Raw genomic sequence first — 20108 nt, forward strand, 5'->3', positions numbered from 1 at the left:
AAGGACTTGTGACTTAACTTGGACTTGTACATGAACTGCATTTGGACTCGTAAACTGGAGACGAGGACTTGGATTTTTTCTTTATCTTTTGTAACACACCATAATAATTTGGCATAAGATATTTATATCTACATTAATTTTTATACTAATTTCGTGTAAGAGAATGCACATTCACCTGTTCATACGTCATGTTCAGGAACAAACTAACATTAATGGCGCTAAAATGCCTGGAGAGAACACTCCTAGGATTGTCCACTTTGCTTAGACAGACTTCTCGTGCAGTGGGGAAAAAATGCACTGCTACAGTATGTGTTCCATATGTAGAAGAACTATCGAGGAGACGACGGGGACAACCTCGAACTTCAATTGTCATTTGGTCAGACTCCACCCAGAGAAGGAAGTGACACGCTATGTTCAGTGCTCCATTGATAGCAGGGCTTGCTTGCTGAGCGATGAACTAGCTAGTGTTAACCCTCTCTCATGTTATTTGCCCTGTTGATAGTGGGCGGGGCTTGCTGAGTGATGAACAAGCTTTTTATCTGTAGCCTGTTCACTAAAATGGCGCAGTCAAGCCGTAACGTTAGTCCAACACAGTAACAGAGACGCTTTCACATAAAGGCAGCAACAACCACCTTCAAATGGTGCGGTTGGAGTCTTGTTCTCAGACTTGACTCGGATCAATAGTGGACTCGAAATTTTCTTTAATGACTTGACTTGGGGTGGCACGGTGGTGTAGTGGTTAGCGCTGTCGCCTCACAGCAAGAAGGTCTGGGTTCGAGCCCCGTGGCTGGCGAGGGCCTTTCTGTGTGGAGTTTGCATGTTCTCCCCGTGTCCGCGTGGGTTTCCTCCGGGTGCTCCGGTTTCCCCCACAGTCCAAAGACATGCAGGTTAGGCTAATTGGTGACTCTAAATTGACCGTAGGTGTGAATGGTTGTTTGTCTCAGTGTGTCAGCCCTGCGATAACCTGGTGACTTGTCCAGGGTGTACCCCGCCTCTCACCCATAGTCAGCTGGGATAGGCTCCAGCTTGCCTGCGACCCTGTAGAGCAGGATAAGCGGCTACAGATGATGGATGGATGGACGGTGGCACGGTGGTGTATTGGTTACCACTGTTGTCTCACAGCAAGAAGGTCTGGGTTCGAGCCCCGTGGCCGGCAAGGGCCTTTCTGTGTGGAGTTTGCATGTTCTCCCCATGTCCGCGTGGGTTTCCTCCAGGTGCTCCGGTTTCCCCCACAGTCCAAAGACATGCAGGTTAGGTTAACTGGTGACTCTAAATTGACCGTAGGTGTGAATGTGAGTGTGAATGGTTGTCTGTGTCTATGTGTCAGCCCTGTGATGACCTGGCGACTTGTCCAGGGTGTACCCTGCCTTTCGCCTGTAGTCAGCTGGGATAGGCTCTAGCTTGCCTGTAGAACAGGATAAGCGGCTACAGATGATGGATGGATGGATGGATGGATGGATGGATGGCAGCACGGTGGTGTAGTGGTTAGCGCTGTCGCCTCACAGCAAGAAGGTCCTGGGTTTGAGCCCTCCCTTTCTGTGTGGGTTTCCTTCTCAGTCCAAAGACATGCAGGTTAGGCTAACTGGTGGCTCTAAATTCTAGAACAGTCCAGTTGTGTATGTTTATATAACACCCTGAACCAGAGCATTTTTTAAGGATTTTCCACTAGGAGACCAACTGGTCTGGGCAATACAATCACAGGCCCCAGAGTCCATGCGGCTGCACCGCTGCGGCATATTCTGTGATGCAAAATGGTTCACCAATCACCATACAGACAAACACCCTACAGTGACTACACAGCTATCAAGAGCAATTACCAAGCACAAATGTTGTGTCAAAGACACTCAAAGTTACACAGTAATGACATCGGATTCTGACATCAGCCGTCTGATACCCCTTTTCCACCAAATCAGTTCCAGGGCTGGTTCGGAGCCAGTGCTGGTGCTGGTTCACAACTCGTTCAACTTGCGAGCCAGCTGAGAACCAGTTTACTTTTCCATCGCTCGCGGTGCTAAGCAGAGCCACGTCATTAAGTCGCTGTATACGTCATTACGTCGCTGTATACGGAAGTTATGGCGCTACGTTTACATAAACCTTGGCGCAAATATCGAAGCAAAAACAACACGGAAGAAGCAGCAGCAGCAACAATAATAATGGATGACTTCGCGTTTGTGCAGCTGCTGCTTCTCGTCGCTTAAAAATGGCAATCTTTCGCGGTCTTGTTATTGTTGTTGGTCTCAGTGGCGGTTCTAGACCAAAATTACTGGGGGGCCGAGGTGGGGCCAGTGTTTTTTCAGGGGGGCACATATAAGGACAAAACATGGCAATATTTAAGTGTTCAAAATGTTTTGTTTAGTTTATTTAAAACCAAAGCAACATACATTGAGCATAAATACAGTGAGATAAACATTCTGTCTCAATAGCCTAAACATAAAATAAATTGTGCTCAATAAATCTTAAAACCATGTTTCTCTTTTTTGTAAAATAAGATTTCTATTTTTGCATACAATGAACCTTTTTCTTCAGATGTGGCTGCACTGGAGTGTCGTCCAAGCACTTGCTGATATCTGGAGAAAGATGAATACAGTAAATATGAGAGTGCGACTGAGAACAACATTTATTTATCATTATTCATTTATTTATCATTATTCATTTATTCATTTATTATTATATCTATTATTTTTATTTTATATTTATTAATTATTATTCAGACTTCACACTTTCAGGCTAGGCTATATGAATTGTAGGCCAACACTGCTCACACACACACATTTATTCAACATCACAAACCTGATGGTGCTGTACTTGATATGCATGGTGAATCTGGTTGTCCCAATGACTCGTTGGGTTGTCCCTCATTCTGTCCCTCAATCTGATCCTGAATGTCTTCATCCTCACTCTCAGATTGCCTTTCAGATGCCTCACTTTCCACCTCTCCAACCACCTCTGGCTCTCTCTCCTCTTTCATAATCTTCATCTTCCTTACTCTCTCTATGTTGCTTTTTGCCAACAGGGGCAAAAAAGGACATAATGTCCTTCTTGCTCCTTTTCATGATGATAGCCTACAGTAGGCCTATACTAAAAGTAAACAGAGAGGAATGTAGCCTCTACATATCACAAGGCCATTCAAGTTTTACAAGCAGGTTAAACACTGTCGGTTATTTTACCCATTTCCCAAAAATATTAAGTTAGGCTACTTATTGCTGTGCAACGCACTTTTAAGAAAGAACAATAAAACGGATTTATTATTGTAGTGAACAACAACAGTAACACACGGATATGTGCAAACACTGACGTTACAAAATTGAATAATTTTCCTTACCTTCGCCTCTTTGCAGTAGCCTAGTCCTTGAAGGGCTGCAGCTGTTATCTCTCACATCCGAAGTTTACAATTCGTGCTGCTGCTGGTCTTTCTGCTGCAGGTAACAGTGTGCGTGTAGTGCTTTAAGGAGTCCGTGTAGAACACTCCATCATGTCAGTTCCGATCTTTGAGCCAGCGCATGTCAAAATTAATAAATCTTATTATCTGTTCAGCACAGGGGCCACAACAGGGGCCAGGAGCAATTTTACAGGGGCACTGGCCCCCCCTGGCCCCCATTTAAAACCGCTTATGGTTGGTCTTAACAACTCCGCCCCCCCCGCTGACGTAAGCGGTTCTTTCCTCTGGCCCAGCAGAGAGTTGGTGCTAGCCTGGAACCGGTTTTTCTGGACCCAGAGCCAGTTCTTTGTCAGTGGAAACAGAAAACCCTGTTCCAAACTAAGCACTGGCCCCGAACCAGCCCTGGAACTGCTTTGGTGGAAAAGGGGCATCTGTAACCAAATTTTAGTTTTGCTTTTCTTAACCAACATGATCTTGTGTGTACAGTGGTGCTTGAAAGTTTGTGAACCCTTTAGAATTTTCTATATTTCTGCATAAATATGACCTAAAACATCATCAGATTTTCACACAAGTCCTAAAAGTAGATAAAGAGAACCCAGTTAAACAAATGAGACAAAAATATTATACTTGGTCATTTATTTATTGAGGAAAATGAGCCAATATTACATATCTGTGAGCGGCAAAAGTATGTGAACCTCTAGGATTAGCAGTTCATTTGAAGGTGAAATTCGAGTCAGGTGTTTTCAATCAATGGGATGACAATCAGGTGTGAGTGGGCACCCTGTTTTATTTAAAGAACAGGGATCTATCAAAGTCTGATCTTCACAACACATGTTTGTGGAAGTGTATCATGGCACGAACAAAGGAGATTTCTGAGGACCTCAGAAAAAGCGTTGTTGATGCTCATCAGGCTGGAAAAGGTTACAAAACCATCTCTAAAGAGTTTGGACTCCACCAATCCACAGTCAGGCAGATTGTGTACAAATGGAGGAGATTCAAGACCATTGTTATCCTCCCCAGGAGTGGTCAACCAACAAAGATCACTCCAAGAGCAAGGCGTGTAATAGTCGGCAAGGTCACAAAGGACCCCAGGGTAACTTCTAAGCAACTGAAGGCCTCTCTCACATTGGCTAATGTTAATGTTCATTAGTCCACCATCAGGAGAACACTGAACAACAATGGTTTGCATGGCAGGGTTGCAAGGAGAAAGCCACTGCTCTTCAAAAGAACATTGCTGCTCATCTGCAGTTTGCTAAAGATCACGTGGACAAGCCAGAAGGCTATTGGAAAAATGTCTTGTGGACGGATGAGACCAAAATAGAACTTTTTGGTTTAAATGAGAAGTGTTATGTTTGGAGAAAGGAAGACACTGCATTCCAGCATAAGAACCCCATCCCATCTGTGAAACATGGTGGTGGTAGTATCATGGTTTGGGCCTGTTTTGCTGCATCTGGGCCAGGACGGCTTGCCATCATTGATGGAACAATGAATTCTGAATTATACCAGCAAATTCTAAAGGAAAATGTCAGGACATCTGTCCATGAACTGAATCTCAAGAGAAGGTGGGTCATGCAGCAAGACAACGACCCGAAGCACACAAGTTGTTCTACCAAAGAATGGTTAAAGAAGAATAAAGTTAATGTTTTGGAATGGCCAAGTCAAAGTCCTGACCTTAATCCAATGGAAATGTTGTGGAAGGACCTGAAGCGAGCAGTTCATGTGAGGAAACCCACCAACATCCCAGAGTTGAAGCTGTTCTGTACGGAGGAACGGGCTAAAATTCCTCCAAGCCGGTGTGCAGGACTGATCAACAGTTACCGGAAACATTTAGTTGCAGTTATTGCTGCACAAGGGGGTCACACCAGATACTGAAAGCAAAGGTTCACATACTTTTGCCACTCACAGATATGTAATATTGGATCATTTTCCTCAATAAATAAATGACCAAGTATAATATTTTTGTCTCATTTGTTTAACTGGGTTCTCTTTATCGACTTTTAGGACTTGTGTGAAAATCTGATGTTGTTTTAGGTCATATTTATGCAGAAATATAGAAAATTCTAAAGGGTTCACAAACTTTCAAGCACCACTGTATATCTTATCACATAGATCTTCGTTTTCCTTGTTAAATGTATACTTGCATGGTACTTGGTTAATTAATTGCAACTGATTGAACCAAATGATAAGACATAACTTGGTTTAAAATTTGGTCTCCCAGTGAAGCTGGTTTGGCATTGACTAGGAGACCAAATCTGGCCAGTGGGAGACAATTTGGTCTCCCAGTAACTATGTTAAAAAATGCTCTGCGCCAGGGCTTTTCAAAGTGTGGGGCGCGCCCCCCCTGGGGAGCGCCAGAGTTCTTCAGGGGGGGCGCAACGTGAGGAGCCTTTACCAGAGACAAAATGGATCGCTTTTTAGTACCTAAAGCTACAGTGAGTGAGGAGACAAAGTTTGGGCCAAGCAAAAAAACCCAGAGCCTCCAGGATGTTGCGATTTGCAACTTCAGCGCAAATTCAACCAATCCCCGCGAATTCAGGGCGGTGTTACAATTATATCCAATCACCGCAACTTTCCCGCAAATTTGACCAATCGTTGGCGTCGTCTTGAGGTGACGTCGACAAACTACCTTCCACCTTACTTCCGTGTTTAAGTTCAAGAGAAGCAGCATGCGCGCAGTGTTGCCAGATTGGTTTTAAGTGCATTTTGGCGGGTTTTGAACATATTTTGGACTGGAAAACGTCAGCAGTATCTGGCAGCACTGCATGATGTGCGAGTGTGTTATGTTTACAATGAAGCATTGTGTGCACTTTATTTATTTTTTTACTTAATACAAGAAAGTAATGGATGCCAAAATTTTTGCCAAAATGGTATTTTATTTTCCATTGTTTAGGCAGCTTCAGCATCATACTGAGAGATTCTGTTCAAATTGTTTTTTTTCTTCTATGAAGCCTGAGCCATTTATTTTATTAGTTTATAATTATTGTTTAATTTAGTCTTCAGGAGAGACTGCCTGCACACAGTACTAGTATTAATGTTTTTTTTCTTGCATGAAAGCTGAGGCATTTATATTATATTTTAAGGTAACTTCATGTTGTGCTGTGAGGTTCTCTGCACTTTAACTTTTGAACCAACAGGTGCATTTGGATAAGTAAAGCCTATTTTTCTGCATTTTTGTAGTCCTGGTAATCTTTTATATTGGTAAAGTTGTTTATAGGACCATTTCTCAGTGTCTGTTTTTTAATCAATAGTTTTTCAGTAATAACTTAATATTTAACATATCACTCAATTTTAATCACAGAAAGAGAAAATCGCAACAATTTCTCGCAACTTTCACTTCCTCCCGCAATGTAATCGCAACAAAAACCTAAAAAACACCGCAACTTTCATCGCAATTTTTTTTGGAAAACCCCCGCAACATCAGACATTTTAGCCCGCAACAATCACAAAAAAGGCCCGCGGAATCCTTTTTTTTTTTTTTTTCTGAGGACTTTTTTTTTTTATTGGAAGTTTCAAAGGTTTACAGAGCATTAAGGCAAATGTATGTCTTTTTTACAGAACCTTGTAGGAACATAGCACACATAGTACACATATCAAGAAATTATAAAACATAAGAGGAAAAAAATAAATAAAATGATAAAAAGAAAGAAAGAAAGGAAAAAAAGACACTCGAAAGAAAGTAATGGGGGGTACATTATAACAAATTAAAGCTGTCTATTATTGATATAAGTTCGTTACTCCTCTTAGTTTTTAAATATCTGACGGATTTACTGTACAAACATAACTCGTTTTTAAAGGAAGGGAAAATGGGGATTGTCTTTATGCATTTGCATTTGTGAATATAATATTTTCCTAAACACGTCACCACATTTATTAAAAGCTCTATGTTTTTGTCTTTGTGTATACACCCATATTTGAGTAGATTCAAGTTTAAAAAAGGAACAGTAGGAATGTTTTCACAGAGCCAGTCACATACATCGTCCCAAAAGGTGTTACTGTATAAACATAAGAAAAATAAATGATCTATAGTTTCAACATTTTCACAACAAAATATGCAATTCTCATCTCATCTCATTATCTCTAGCCACTTTATCCTGTTCTACAGGGTCGCAGGCAAGCTGGAGCCTATCCCAGCTGACTACGGGCGAAAGGCAGGGTACACCCTCGACAAGTTGCCAGGTCATCACAGGGCTGACACATAGACACAGACAACCATTCACACTCACATTCACACCTACGGTCAATTTAGAGTCACCAGTTAACCTAACCTGCATGTCTTTGGACTGTGGGGGAAACCGGAGCACCCGGAGGAAACCCACGCGGACACGGGGAGAACATGCAAACTCCACACAGAAAGGCCCTCGCCGGCCACGGGGCTCGAACCCAGACCTTCTTGCTGTGAGACAACAGTGGTAACCAATACACCACCGTGCCACCGTCCATCCATCCATCATCTGTAGCCGCTTATCCTGCTCTACAGGGTCGCAGGCAAGCTAGAGCCTATCCCAGCTGACTATGGGTGAGAGGCGGGGTACACCCTGGACAAGTCGCCAGGTCATCACAGGGCTGACACACAGACAACCATTCACACTCACATTCACACCTACGCTCAATTTAGAGTCACCAGTTAACCTAACCTGCATGTCTTTGGACTGTGGGGGAAACCGGAGCACCCGGAGGAAACCCACGCGGACACGGGGAGAACATGCAAACTCCACACAGAAAGGCCCTCGCCGGCCACGGGGCTCGAACCCAGGACCTTCTTGCTGTGAGGCGACAGCGCTAACCACTACACCACCGTGCCGCCCAATATGCAATTCTTCAGCTCTATATTAAATCTGTAGTTAATAAGCTCCCCTGAGGGATATATGTCATTAAATATTTTAAAGTGGAGTTAGGCCCGCGGAATCCTGGGGGACTGGAAAAAGAAGGAAGTATGACCACGATTATTTAAAGTTTGGATTTTCATGGACTGGATCTGAAGATGCTCCACTGCCACAGTGTGTTGTCTGCCAAGAGGTGCTAGCTAACGATGCTATGAGATGTTTAAAAAGTGTAAAACAAGATGTTTTAAAAAGCACAATGTTTAAAATGTGAAAAAGAAAAAAAAATGTGTACAACAACCATTTTTTAAAAATACGAATAGCAACAACAAAAATTGTAAGGGGGGGGGCGCTGTTGTTTATTTGCTCTCCGAGGGGGGCTGACTCTCCCACACTTTGAAAACCCCTGCTCTGCCCTGAACTCGGGCCTTGGATGTTTAAAAAAGAAAAAAAAAGAACCTTTTTAACCCCTTTTGTTTTTCGCAGTATCACATGATGGTCACGTGATCATTCCACATCTCGGCGACGCCCCAAACTGCATGCAGCCTCACTAAATAGAGCACTAGGTGCTTCATCCTTCTGCTGCCTGTACCAGGACTGCATCACTCCGGTGCGCGGTGGAGAAGCATTTCACGTGGTCATTAATAATCGGTATAATGAGGCTGTATTGAGGACGTCCGGTAGGACGTAGCCATGGTTACGGTCAAGGCAGTCACGTGCCGAAGGTGGCGCACTCTGTCTCGCCCCCTTATTTAGCCGAGTCGCTGGCGGATTGGGACGGAGCCGAGCTGCAGGTCGGAGCAGTGGAGTGCAGACCGGGATGCTGCTGAGAAACACGGAATAAACTCGGAAATAAATAAACTCAGACTGGGTTTCCAGTGAGTGGGATGTTAGTGAAGATCTCCTCATAGTGGTTTTCTGTCCTCGGCGCTGCAGTTTCTTCCTGCTCCGTGTTTTGAAGAGGAGTTCTCCAGGTAACAGTGCCCGTGGGTCAGTACTGTACTGCACTGTGCTGTGTGTCTGTACTGTAATGCTCGCTGCCATGCTGGGTTCAAGATGCCCGGACGCTGCCCAGTGTTCCTCAGGACCTCTCTGCTTGCTTGTTTCGCTTCCTCGTGGTTTTATGCGGAAGTGACATGTCTCTTATTTGTGTAGCTTGTTCAAATTCATGACGTCTGAATCCTCCTTTTGTGTTCCGAGTTCGGTTTTATAGAGAGCAAAGATGGCTTCGAGAAGAATGATAGATATACACTAGTGCATCTCAAAAAATTAGAATACCAGTTCCTTTTTTCATAATTTAATTCAAAAAGGTAAACTTTCACATATTCTACACTACCGTTCAAAAGTTTGGGGTCACCCAGACAATTTTGTGTTTTTTTTTCCATGAAAAGTCACACTTTTATTTACCACCATAAGTTGTAAAATGAATAGAAAATATAGTCGAGACATTTTTCTGGCCGTTTTGAGCATTTAATCGACCCCACAAATTAATGTGATGCTCCAGAAACTCAATCTGCTCAAAGGAAGGTCAGTTTTATAGCTTCTCTAAAGAGCTCAACTGTTTTCAGCTGTGCTAACATGATTGTACAAGGGTTTTCTAATCATCCATTAGCCTTCTGAGGCAATGAGCAAACACATTGTACCATTAGAACACTGGAGTGATGGTTGCTGGAAATGGGCCTCTATACACCTATGGAGATATTGCACCAAAAACCAGACATTTGCAGCTAGAATAGTCATTTACCACATTAGCAATGTATAGAGTGGATTTCTGATTAGTTTAAAGTGATCTGCGTTGAAAAGAACAGTGCTTTTCTTTCAAAAATAACGACATTTCGAAGTGACCCCAAACTTTTGAACGGTAGTGTAAATTCATTAGGGTGCATCAGTTGCCCTCACTTTCATAAAATCTGATGCGTTTTTGTTTGGGTGTTCCTTTTCACCAATAAAGACATTCTGTAAAATTCTTTGACCATATTCAAAAGTCTAATGGTGGCACCATGAGGTTCAGTTTTTTTTTTGCCAAAAAACTCTTAGGCCAAGTTTACATTAGACCGTATCTGTCTCGTTTTCTTCGCGGATGCACTGTCCATTTACATTAAAACGCCTGGAAACGCCGGGAAATGGGAATCCGCCAGGGTCCACGTATTCAATCCAGATCGTGTCTGGTCCGGTGCTGTGTAAACATTGAGAATACGCGGATACGCTGTGCTGAGCTCTCGCTGGCATCGTCATTGGACAACGTCACTGTGACATCCACCTTCCTGATTCGCTGGCGTTGGTCATGTGACGCGACTGCTGAAAAACGGCGCGGACTTCCGCCTTGTATCACCTTTCATTAAAGAGTATAAAATAGGGCTGTAACGATACACCCAACTCACGATTCAATTCGTATCGCGATTTTTGACCCACGATTCGATACGTCCACGATTTTTAAAAAAATGTTTCTTAAAGTAGTAAATTTGACTTATTAACATTTACTTACTTACATTAACTATTTAATAACAGATAATTCAGACCACTGCAGAGAATGAGTAATATGTATGCAAAAATGAACAAATGTATATCCAAAGATTGTTTTATTTCTCAAAATAATACTGTTGAGCCGGAAGCTCTGTTTTTTTGGGTTCTGAAAGTCATTTTTCCAAATCGTGTAAATCCGTTAAGATTTTTTTGGGGGGGGGGGCTCTCTCACTGTCTCACTCTCATAGGGCCAATGATTTTCTGTGATCGCGGAAAACAGATGGAAATTACGGAATTTTTATGGTGAAACATTGCTCACGTGTCAAAATGTAACTGCCGCAGAAGGCTTCCGCCCAAGCAGACATGCCTTCAGTGTTGCCAGATATTGCTAACGTTTTCCACCCCAAAATGTTCAAAACCAGCCAAAAAGCACCTAAACCCACCCAATCTGGCAACACTGCATGCCTTTCCAGTGAAGTGATTGTGATTGGCTTGTGGCACACCTAGCCAGCCAATGAGCTGCTTGTTTACAGATTCGCTCCCCGCGTCGCAACCAGAATGGCGACCGCTTAAAAGAAATGAATGCTCTGCCAGTGGCGAGTGTGGACGTTACGTGACTCGCAGAAGATTGTTGCAGGTCAGTGAAAAAACGACTTACTAATAGATATAAAAAAATAAAAGTAATTTAAGTAAGTTTAAAATGTAATTTTAAATAAAAAGTAAAGTATTCATAAATTGAAGTTTGGAAGCGCCTCTGTTTTTGGGCTGAGGAGAAGTTTGAAAGGGTGTACCGCGATTCTGCCTTCTTGTATCGCGATACGGATCGTGGCTCTGCGTATCGCGATTTCGATACGCATATCGTTACAGCCCTAGTATAAAAGTATGAAAATACTGCAAATACTGATGCAAATACTGCCCATTGTGTAGTTATGATTGTCTTTAGGCTTGCCATCCTTCCACTTGCAAGTGGTAAGTGATATGCGCTGGGATCTCACACACAGCGGCTCAGTCCCAAATCACTGCTTGTGCACTTCACTCGCGCGCTCTGTGAGCTGCGCAGGGCCGGAGTGCGCACCCTCCAGAGGGCACTCGCTGTTCAGGGCGGAGTGATTTGGAGCGCAGGATGCCTGCGGAGCCGAGCGTATCCGTGTATTGGTGTTGCTGTGTGCACGCGAATCGTTTTAAAAACGTTAATCTGATGATCTGCCGATACGGTCTAATGTAAACCCCACCTTATTTTGTTTTCGCGTAAGGTTTGAATCACAATGTTGGACTCCATTTATTGATTTCTTGTGAGCCAGAGATCATGTTAAGAACCTTTGCAAGGGATTGAGAAGCATTAATGTGATTCATAATACATTTGTATTGTTTAAAAGTAGTTGAACAATGATTCAATGAACAGCTAAAACTCAAACTGTGCTTGATAATATATGTGGCAGATCACAGAATCCAGGGACACATGTCTGCCCGGGGGCATTTTGAGTTATTGACAGATTCAGAAAGTACAGTTTCTAAGCTTCCCAATGATGCCTTCCATGTGGAGATCTGACAATATTTGAAGAATGTGTGGCCTTTTGAAAGTGTATACCTCTTAAAACAGAAAAGGGAGAAAATCGCCCTCAAAGTTTTCCATCTCAGCTACTCTGGGTGTAGGGCGGGCACATAATGGTGCTCATTTGCATGACATTAAGGAAAGCCCCACCCCCTACGAGCTAGCACGATACTACTTTCATGTAAACAAAGATCACCACGTCAATTTTCCTTCCATGCAAAGTATGCCCAACACAATTATGAAGTACCAAAATAAGTCCTAAAGTATACTTTAATGTTTTGTGGTTGAAAAATTACTCACACCGTAAGAAAGAAAGATAGCACGATGATGACACAACTAACACAACACTAGTTTCATGTAACCAAACCACAACACTCTGTTGCATGCAAAAATAACCACACAGCCTTAGATTAATAAACTTACCCCATCAGAAAGAGAAACGTCGCCTTGCACACACCAATGCCTCCGATGGAATGTAGTCCTAGAACACTTCCTTTTGGTTGCATTTTTTTTTGCTAGAAATGGTGATCTCCGATGTAAATACCGTCTGTCTGTTTGCTTTGCGGTGTTTCAGCTCCTCTGCGCTCTGTTTAGCTTGCTCATTCCATAGTGAAATCACACGCCTGTATGCAGCTTAAGTAGCCACGAGCTCAGCTCGTATCACACAGCTGATTCGCGAAAAAAAACAAAACAAAAGACTTAAATCGTCACGTGAATGGCCCATATGGTAATTTACCCACACCCCCCAGCAGGCTACAGTCCTGACAAAAACGAGACAATTTGCAACAAAAAATGTATGCTTTTCCAACAAAACAATCTATTATCTGAAATACTGATTGCATTCTTCAAGATCTCAACTTGCACATGATGGAAAAAAACGAAAATCACAAATTTCGAAAAAAAAATACTTCTTTTGCGATTATCTCGGATTCGTTTCGGCCGACATGCGTCCCTGGATTCGGTGAGGGGTCACATATTTAGAATATGTACTAAAAACATGTATCTAAGATATTTGGTCTACTCTATAAGGTGCCATAATGTTTCATGAAAAGTGATCGAAATTTTGTCATAAAATGGCAGCTTTTTCCATAACTTTGAGCTCGTGGTGCCACCATTAAACTTTTGAATTTTGTCAAAAATATTTCACCCAGTGTGTTTTCTTACCAAAAGGAACGTAAAAACAAAAATGCATCATGATCGGAGGAACTTTTCATTTTTAGGGGGCAACTGATGCACCCTACTATACATGTAGGATAAATGATATGCTAACAATATCACATGCTATCAAACCAAATTAATGAAACCCACTAGAAGGGAATACAATAAATTGTTTTTATTGCATTGAAAAAGTGTCCTGTATGTATAATAACGTGCAAACTTTTTGTTATAGATTTCTATTTTATGACTTCTACATTCTGGAATCAGTACAAAAACACTTTAGACTTCCAAGCATTAGTTTTTCAGCACAAAATTAAACGTTCCAGAAAAATGTTTGTATGTCAGTTAACAAAGCAGCACATTTCATAAGAGATTAAAAAAGAAAACAATGAACGCTGCTGGGTTTTGGTGCAAAATGAAGAAGCGAGTGTGACAGTGTTCAGAAACTGTGGCTGGTTCTGGAAGATCTCATCTCATTATCTGTAGCCGCTTTATCCTGTTCTACAGGGTCGCAGGCAAGCTGGAGCCTATCCCAGCTGACTACGGGCGAAAGGCGGGGTACACCCTGGACAAGTCGCCAGGTCATCACAGGGCTGACACATAGACACAGACAACCATTCACACTCACACCTACGGTCAATTTAGGCTACATCCACACGACAATGGCAACGAGATGTTATTAAAAAAAATATCGCGTCCACATGGGCAACGGATCAGTAAAATATCAGGTACATATGGCAACGCTTGCTGAAAACGATGCAATATACATGCCACACCTCTAGGGGCGCTGTAAGACGGTCCCTTCGGAGACACCAGAACAATAGAAGTAGTAAGGACGCATGCGCATAAACTATTATGCGCGAGACTTCATATTAGCCACAAAGTCAGAAAAATCTGTTTGTAAAATTACATTATAATGACCAAATACAATGAAAAGTATTTTTCCAGTCTCACCTGTGAAAGGTAATCCCATGTGATCTCGTTTGGATGGCAAACCTGTTGGTACAGTTAAACGCAGCACATGAATGAGGCATCTTTATTCTCCGCTTTGACCCATCCAATATGGCGGCGAGGATGACGTATGATTCTACGCGGAAGGCGGCGTCTTTAATGGTCCGGAATAAATTGAATGCTACACGTTGATGGATTAATTTGCTCCTCTACGCCCTTTTTGAGGAATGTATTGTAGGACTTAAACCAACATCTGAAGAGGTGAGATCGCTCCTTTTTTTCCCTATTTTTGCTGGCGGGATTGACTCTGCCCTAAGAACTATTCTCTCTCTCTCTCTCTCTCTCTCTCTCTCTCTCTCACTTTGCACCATTACACAATAAATATTCACAGTGAAAATATTTTGTAAGCGCGTTTCATGAACCAAGTTATAGGATTTGTTGACAACTCGCATCGAGTTTGTTACACTTCTACCCGGCGTGAAGCACAAATGGTTGTGACGTCATCGTAAACAAATCTGTTCTACTCATCCAGACGACTTCGCAACGGCGCCATTGTCAGATCTTTCCACTCTGGAACCCGTTCTCAAAAGATTTCGTTTTGGGGCACCCAAAACGCCGGTGCCGTGTGGACGCCAGGCCGAAACGATAAGCAATTTTATCAGATTCACCTGAATCCGTAGCCGTGTGGACAGGGCCTTAGAGTCACCAGTTAACCTAACCTGCATGTCTTTGGACTGTGGGGGAAACCGGAGCACCCGGAGGAAACCCACGCGGACACGGGGAGAACATGCAAACTCCGCACAGAAAGGCCCTCGCCGGCCACGGGGCTCGAACCCGGACCTTCTTGCTGTGAGGCGACAGCGCTAACCACTACACCACTGTGCCGCCCCTTACTGCTGATTGTTTATAGTAATTTTTTTTTAAATGTAGACACCTTTCATTTCATTATTTTTGAAGGCGTCCTTGCTCTACAGCATTTCTTTACATGTGCCTAAGACTTTTTTGCACCGGACTGTATGTAGAGAATGTGTAATAACTAATATTGAACTTCTTGATTTTTAATCAAAAGTTAAATTTGTACCAGGTTTAATGGGGTAAAAGTAGTTTTGTTGCTCATAAGTAGTTCACGTTAATTTTGGAATACAGACCATCTATACTGTATGACTAACATCAGGTATGTTTGATATTTTAATATGTATTTTGAGTCGCATCATTAAATTAAACGTAATTTAGACGTCGGAAAACTAAACCGTTGAGCACCGTGCGCATTTCTGTACATGATAAAATGTATAAAATATCTATTTAATCACTCAAGTGTTATGATGTTCTAATGAACACAAGGTTCATTAAGGTTCACAAGGGTTTTTTTTTAAAGAAAAAGGGAAGATTATTCCCTCAATTGTTTTCTTATAAGCAGAAAGCATACATCGTTAAAGCTAGTCACAAGGGTGTGGGGTTTGTTTGTTGGTTTTTTTTTTTAAATGCTGGTTTTGTCTTCCATGTGACTGCTTTCTTATTCGCATGTGATCATGACGTTTTTCTCTTCTCTCAGCTGATAACTTTTTGTACTCAAAAGCAGTCTGCTGAATGTTTAAAGGAAATGGCAAAAACAAAAGAAGAAAGCTGATAGAATTTCTGAACGACTTCATGGCTTTTTAACTGTACATCTTATAATTTTCAATTGCAAAAACAATCAGTAATGTTACAAGTTCATGTTAAATGCGCATCATATAAATGGAGCTTATTTACTATAGCTACAGTGGTGGGCAAAAGTTTACATACCCCAACAGAATGTTTTGTTTCTTGCCTATTTCTAAGAGAAATTGAATGATAATACACAAAAACCTTTATTTCACTTGTGGTTAATGGTTGGCTGAAGCTATTTATTGCATTCATTACTGCGTTTTACTCTTTGAAAACCATGAAAACAACAAAAACTACCTAAATGACCCTGATCAAAAGTTTACATACCCCTGTGAATTGGCCTGAAAACCTGTACACAATTTGACATAAACAGGACTGAATGGCAATTAAAGGCCACTACCTTCACCTGTGATCCGTTTTCTTCTAATTAGTGGGTGAAAATAAGTCAGTAAATTGCTGGACTTTTGAGAGAACCTTTTATCCCTCATCCAGTGCTGCGTGTCATCTTTGAGATTGAGCCATGGGAAAATCAAAGGACCTGCGTGAAAAAGTAGTTGAACTTTATAAATCAGGGAAGGGATATAAGAAAATATCAAAGCAATTAAAAATGTCAGTCAGCACTGTTCAAACAGTAATCAAGAAGTGGAAAGTCAGGGGCTCTGTAGACACCAAAGCCCGTTCAGGTAGAGCAAGAAAAACTTCACCCACCACTGCTAGAAGAATTGTGCGTGATGTAAAGAAGAAGCCCCAAATAACATCTGGTGAACTTCGAGATTCTCTGAAATAAGTTGATGTGGATGTTTCAAAGAGTACAATTAGGAGACTCTTGAGAAGAAATGGGCCGCATGGGAGAGTTGCCAGAAGAAAGCCCCTTCTACACAAATGCCACAAAGAAGCCCGTCTACGATATGCCAGACTGCACAGAGACACGCCCCAAACCTTCTGGCAAAAAGTTGTGTGGAGTGATGAGACCAAAATTGAACTTTTGGGGCACAACACTAAACGCTACATCTGGCGAGGAATCAACAAGGCCTATGATGAAAAGTACACCATTCTCACAGTGAAACATGGTGGTGGATCTCTGATGTTTTGGGGATGTGTGAACTACAAAGGCACTGGAAATTTGGTAAGAGTTGATGGCAGGATGAATGCAGTCACTTATCAAAAAATACTGGAGGAAAATCTACACGCCTCAGCCCGGAAGCTGCGCATAGGACGAACTTGGACATTCCAGCACGACAATGATCCAAAACACAAGGCCAAATCAACTTGTCAGTGGCTACAACAGCATAAAGTGAAGGTCTTAAGGCCAATTTATGCTGACAACCCAGCCCTCGCAGATGGTGTCGCAGACAGCGTCTGCGTAACCCCCCCCCCCCCACCTTCGCAGACGCTCTGCGCGCACCTCCCAAAAATTGTTACCGCCGCAGAAGCCTCGCAGACAGCGTTGCAGACAAGAGGGCTCTGATTGGTCCACTCTCCATCTGCTGTACACGCACTTCCGCTTCCCTACTTTCCCGGTTTGGTTTGTTTTCATGACCGCCATTTTTAAAAACACGAGCGAAGATGGAGCAGCACGAAGAGCGGTTGATCAAGGAAGTACGTACATCTATACGACTCCAGTTCTAGTCATTATAAGTAACCGGAGGATAAACACTCCACTAACCACACCCACCAACTACTCCTAGCGACTTCGCGCCCCCTTGTGTTGTGGCGGTGAATAACATCGCGCACGCTGTTACTCCCCGCTCAACGATAAATTACAACTGTCTGCGAAAAGCTATCTGCAAAAGCCTTGTCGCAAGAGCATGCAGAGGCCCTTAGAGTGGCCATCTCAGTCTCCTGACCTCAACATTATTGAGCCACTCTGGGGAGACCTCAAACGTGCAGTCCACGCAAGACAGCCCCAGACTTTACAGGAACTGGAGGCTTTTTGCCAAGAAGAATGGGCAGCTTTACCATCTGAAAAGATAAAGAGACTCATTGACAACTATCACAAAAGACTTCAAGCCGTTATTGGTGTTAAAGGGGGAAATACACAGTATTAAGAATTGAGGTATGTAAACTTTTGATCAGGGTCATTTGTGTAGTTTTTTTTGTTGTCATAATGGTTTAAAAAGAGTTAACATTGTCTTGACAATAAATGGCTTCAGCCAACCATTAACCACAAGTGAAATAAAGGTTTTTGTGTATTATCATTCAATTTCTCTTAGAAATAGGCAAGAAACGAAACATTCTGTTGGGGTATGTAAACTTTTGCCCACCACTGTATAACAGTTTGACATGACATAATGTTATCTGTACTTCCTGGATAATGAGTAAAAGGGAAAAAAATTCGTCCTTTAAAACTAAAACATTTTAATGTTTGTTTATTTATTTATTTATTTATTTATTGTTATGACTCACTTTTTTTCCCTTCTGACTGAGAAGCTGCTGTGAGGAAGTGAATTTTTGTTTGTTTTCATGTTCCATTGGTCGGCTTTCATATCCATTTTATATCTGAGTCGATGCGGTTTTCTTTTCATGTTAATATTGCTTTTATACTTTATGACTGACTGACTGAAAACGGAATTAGGAAAAGATCAAACTTTTTCGAATGCGCCCTCATGTACGATATTGAATGACGCGATGCAGGCCGTGCATGTGAACGTTCGATATTTGCGAAAGCAGAATACGGAGTAAGAGTACTAGCTTTATTGTGTACTTAACTATACAAACACGGGTCATTCATCCTGTTCATCATAATCTACACTACCCTGCACTTTTTCAAAACAGGAAGTCAGAAGTTCCTGTTTTTCGGTCATGGCTGGGGAGCAGAGTCGTCTCCTGCCCCATGGAGCGTACAGCGTGTTGGGGGACAGTGCAGACTCCAGGAAGTCGTCCACAGCCGGGGACGATGCTTCCAAATCCGGTCCCCGCAAACTCAACACCTTCTTTGGCGTGATGGTACCCACCATCCTGTCGATGTTCAGCATCATCCTCTTCCTGCGCACAGGTCCGTGAATGGGAGGTGGAGGGACGTGAGGGGGCGGCATGGTAGTAATTTGGGTGTTCTCTACTCTGTTGCAGGTTTTGTCATTGGTCATGCTGGCCTTCTCCAAGGACTGCTCATGTTGGTTGTGGCATATTTCATCATCTCCTTGACCATCCTGTCGATCTGCGCTATCTCTACTAACGGGGCTGTGCAGGGGGGTGGAGCTTACTGTATCCTTAGCGAATTGTACTTTTTGCAGCATGAGCTGCTATCAAAGCTGCTGACCAATCAGAATGAAGACTTCAACAACAGTATGACACAAAGACCGATTACAAACTACTTTTAATCAAATAATTGTGTTGATTTGCAATATAGCTATCGACTAGAACTGACTAGTTTGTTTCTTTTAAGGCTTTTTTTTTTTTTTTTTGCATTTTTCTGGGCTGGAAATGGTCTCCATGCCCAGGGAGGGGTGGGGGAGAAACAGTGCTGATTCTTAACCATGGACTCCAGTTATGATCAGTCGATCCCTGGGGCCGGAGTTTGGAGGCAGCATTGGTCTCATGTTCTACCTGGCGAAGGTGTGTGCGTGCGGGGTGTACGTGCTCGGGCTGGTGGAGGCCATACTGAACGTTTTTGGACAGGATCCAGGTGAGCGCGACGAGGACAGCTCTCTGAAAGCACACGAATCGATTCTCTGGATATGTGCAGCATGTGACTTGCTTTTGGAAGCCAAAAGGAACGTTTTAATTGGTTTTGTCAGCAGGATTTTGAAACTGTCATGAAATTGTGGTACATTTTAATACTAGGCCATCCTTAAAAAAAAAAAAAAATCCGTTTCCTGTCCACCGGGTGAGCAAAAAAATTTTCAGTCAGGAGGGAGGGATTTTTTTTTTCTTTTTTATATCGCAATGCTGTGTTTGCTTTTTCTTTCAGTACTTTTTTTTATTACAAAAGCAGACACATTTAATAATATGACCGTTAAATCAACTGAAACTTGTACAAAAACTTAGTTAGCATTTTAAATGCTGACTGCAACATTTGCAAAACTTTTACAAAGGTACTTAAAATGTCCGACACGCGGACTTTTTGTAGTTCTAAATCGAGCGTTAGGCCTAGTTCGGATGAAATTACACTATTAAAATGATCACTGAATGATTTGTTTTT

General features: G+C 42.3%; 1 protein-coding gene across 3 annotated transcripts in view; it reads left to right on the plus strand.

Annotated features, from left to right (window-relative positions):
• Nucleotides 1-8760: 8760 nt before the first annotated feature.
• Nucleotides 8761-20108, plus strand: part of slc12a9 (solute carrier family 12 member 9) — a 44910-nt gene continuing 33562 nt past the window's right edge. The window contains exons 1-4 of one of the 3 annotated variants that reach the window (XM_060913378.1): nucleotides 8761-9189; nucleotides 18743-18962; nucleotides 19037-19171; nucleotides 19455-19592. In XM_060913378.1, coding sequence (XP_060769361.1) covers nucleotides 18770-18962; nucleotides 19037-19171; nucleotides 19455-19592 — 466 coding nt within the window. In that variant the 5' untranslated portion in view covers nucleotides 8761-9189; nucleotides 18743-18769. Of the gene's footprint in view, nucleotides 9190-14562; nucleotides 14585-18742; nucleotides 18963-19036; nucleotides 19172-19454; nucleotides 19593-20108 lie in introns of those variants that run through there. The other 2 variants (XM_060913377.1, XM_060913379.1) reach the window with 2 other exon arrangements.

The sequence above is a fragment of the Neoarius graeffei genome, chromosome 28 (assembly GCF_027579695.1).
Source record: "Neoarius graeffei isolate fNeoGra1 chromosome 28, fNeoGra1.pri, whole genome shotgun sequence".
Taxonomy (NCBI): domain Eukaryota; kingdom Metazoa; phylum Chordata; class Actinopteri; order Siluriformes; family Ariidae; genus Neoarius; species Neoarius graeffei.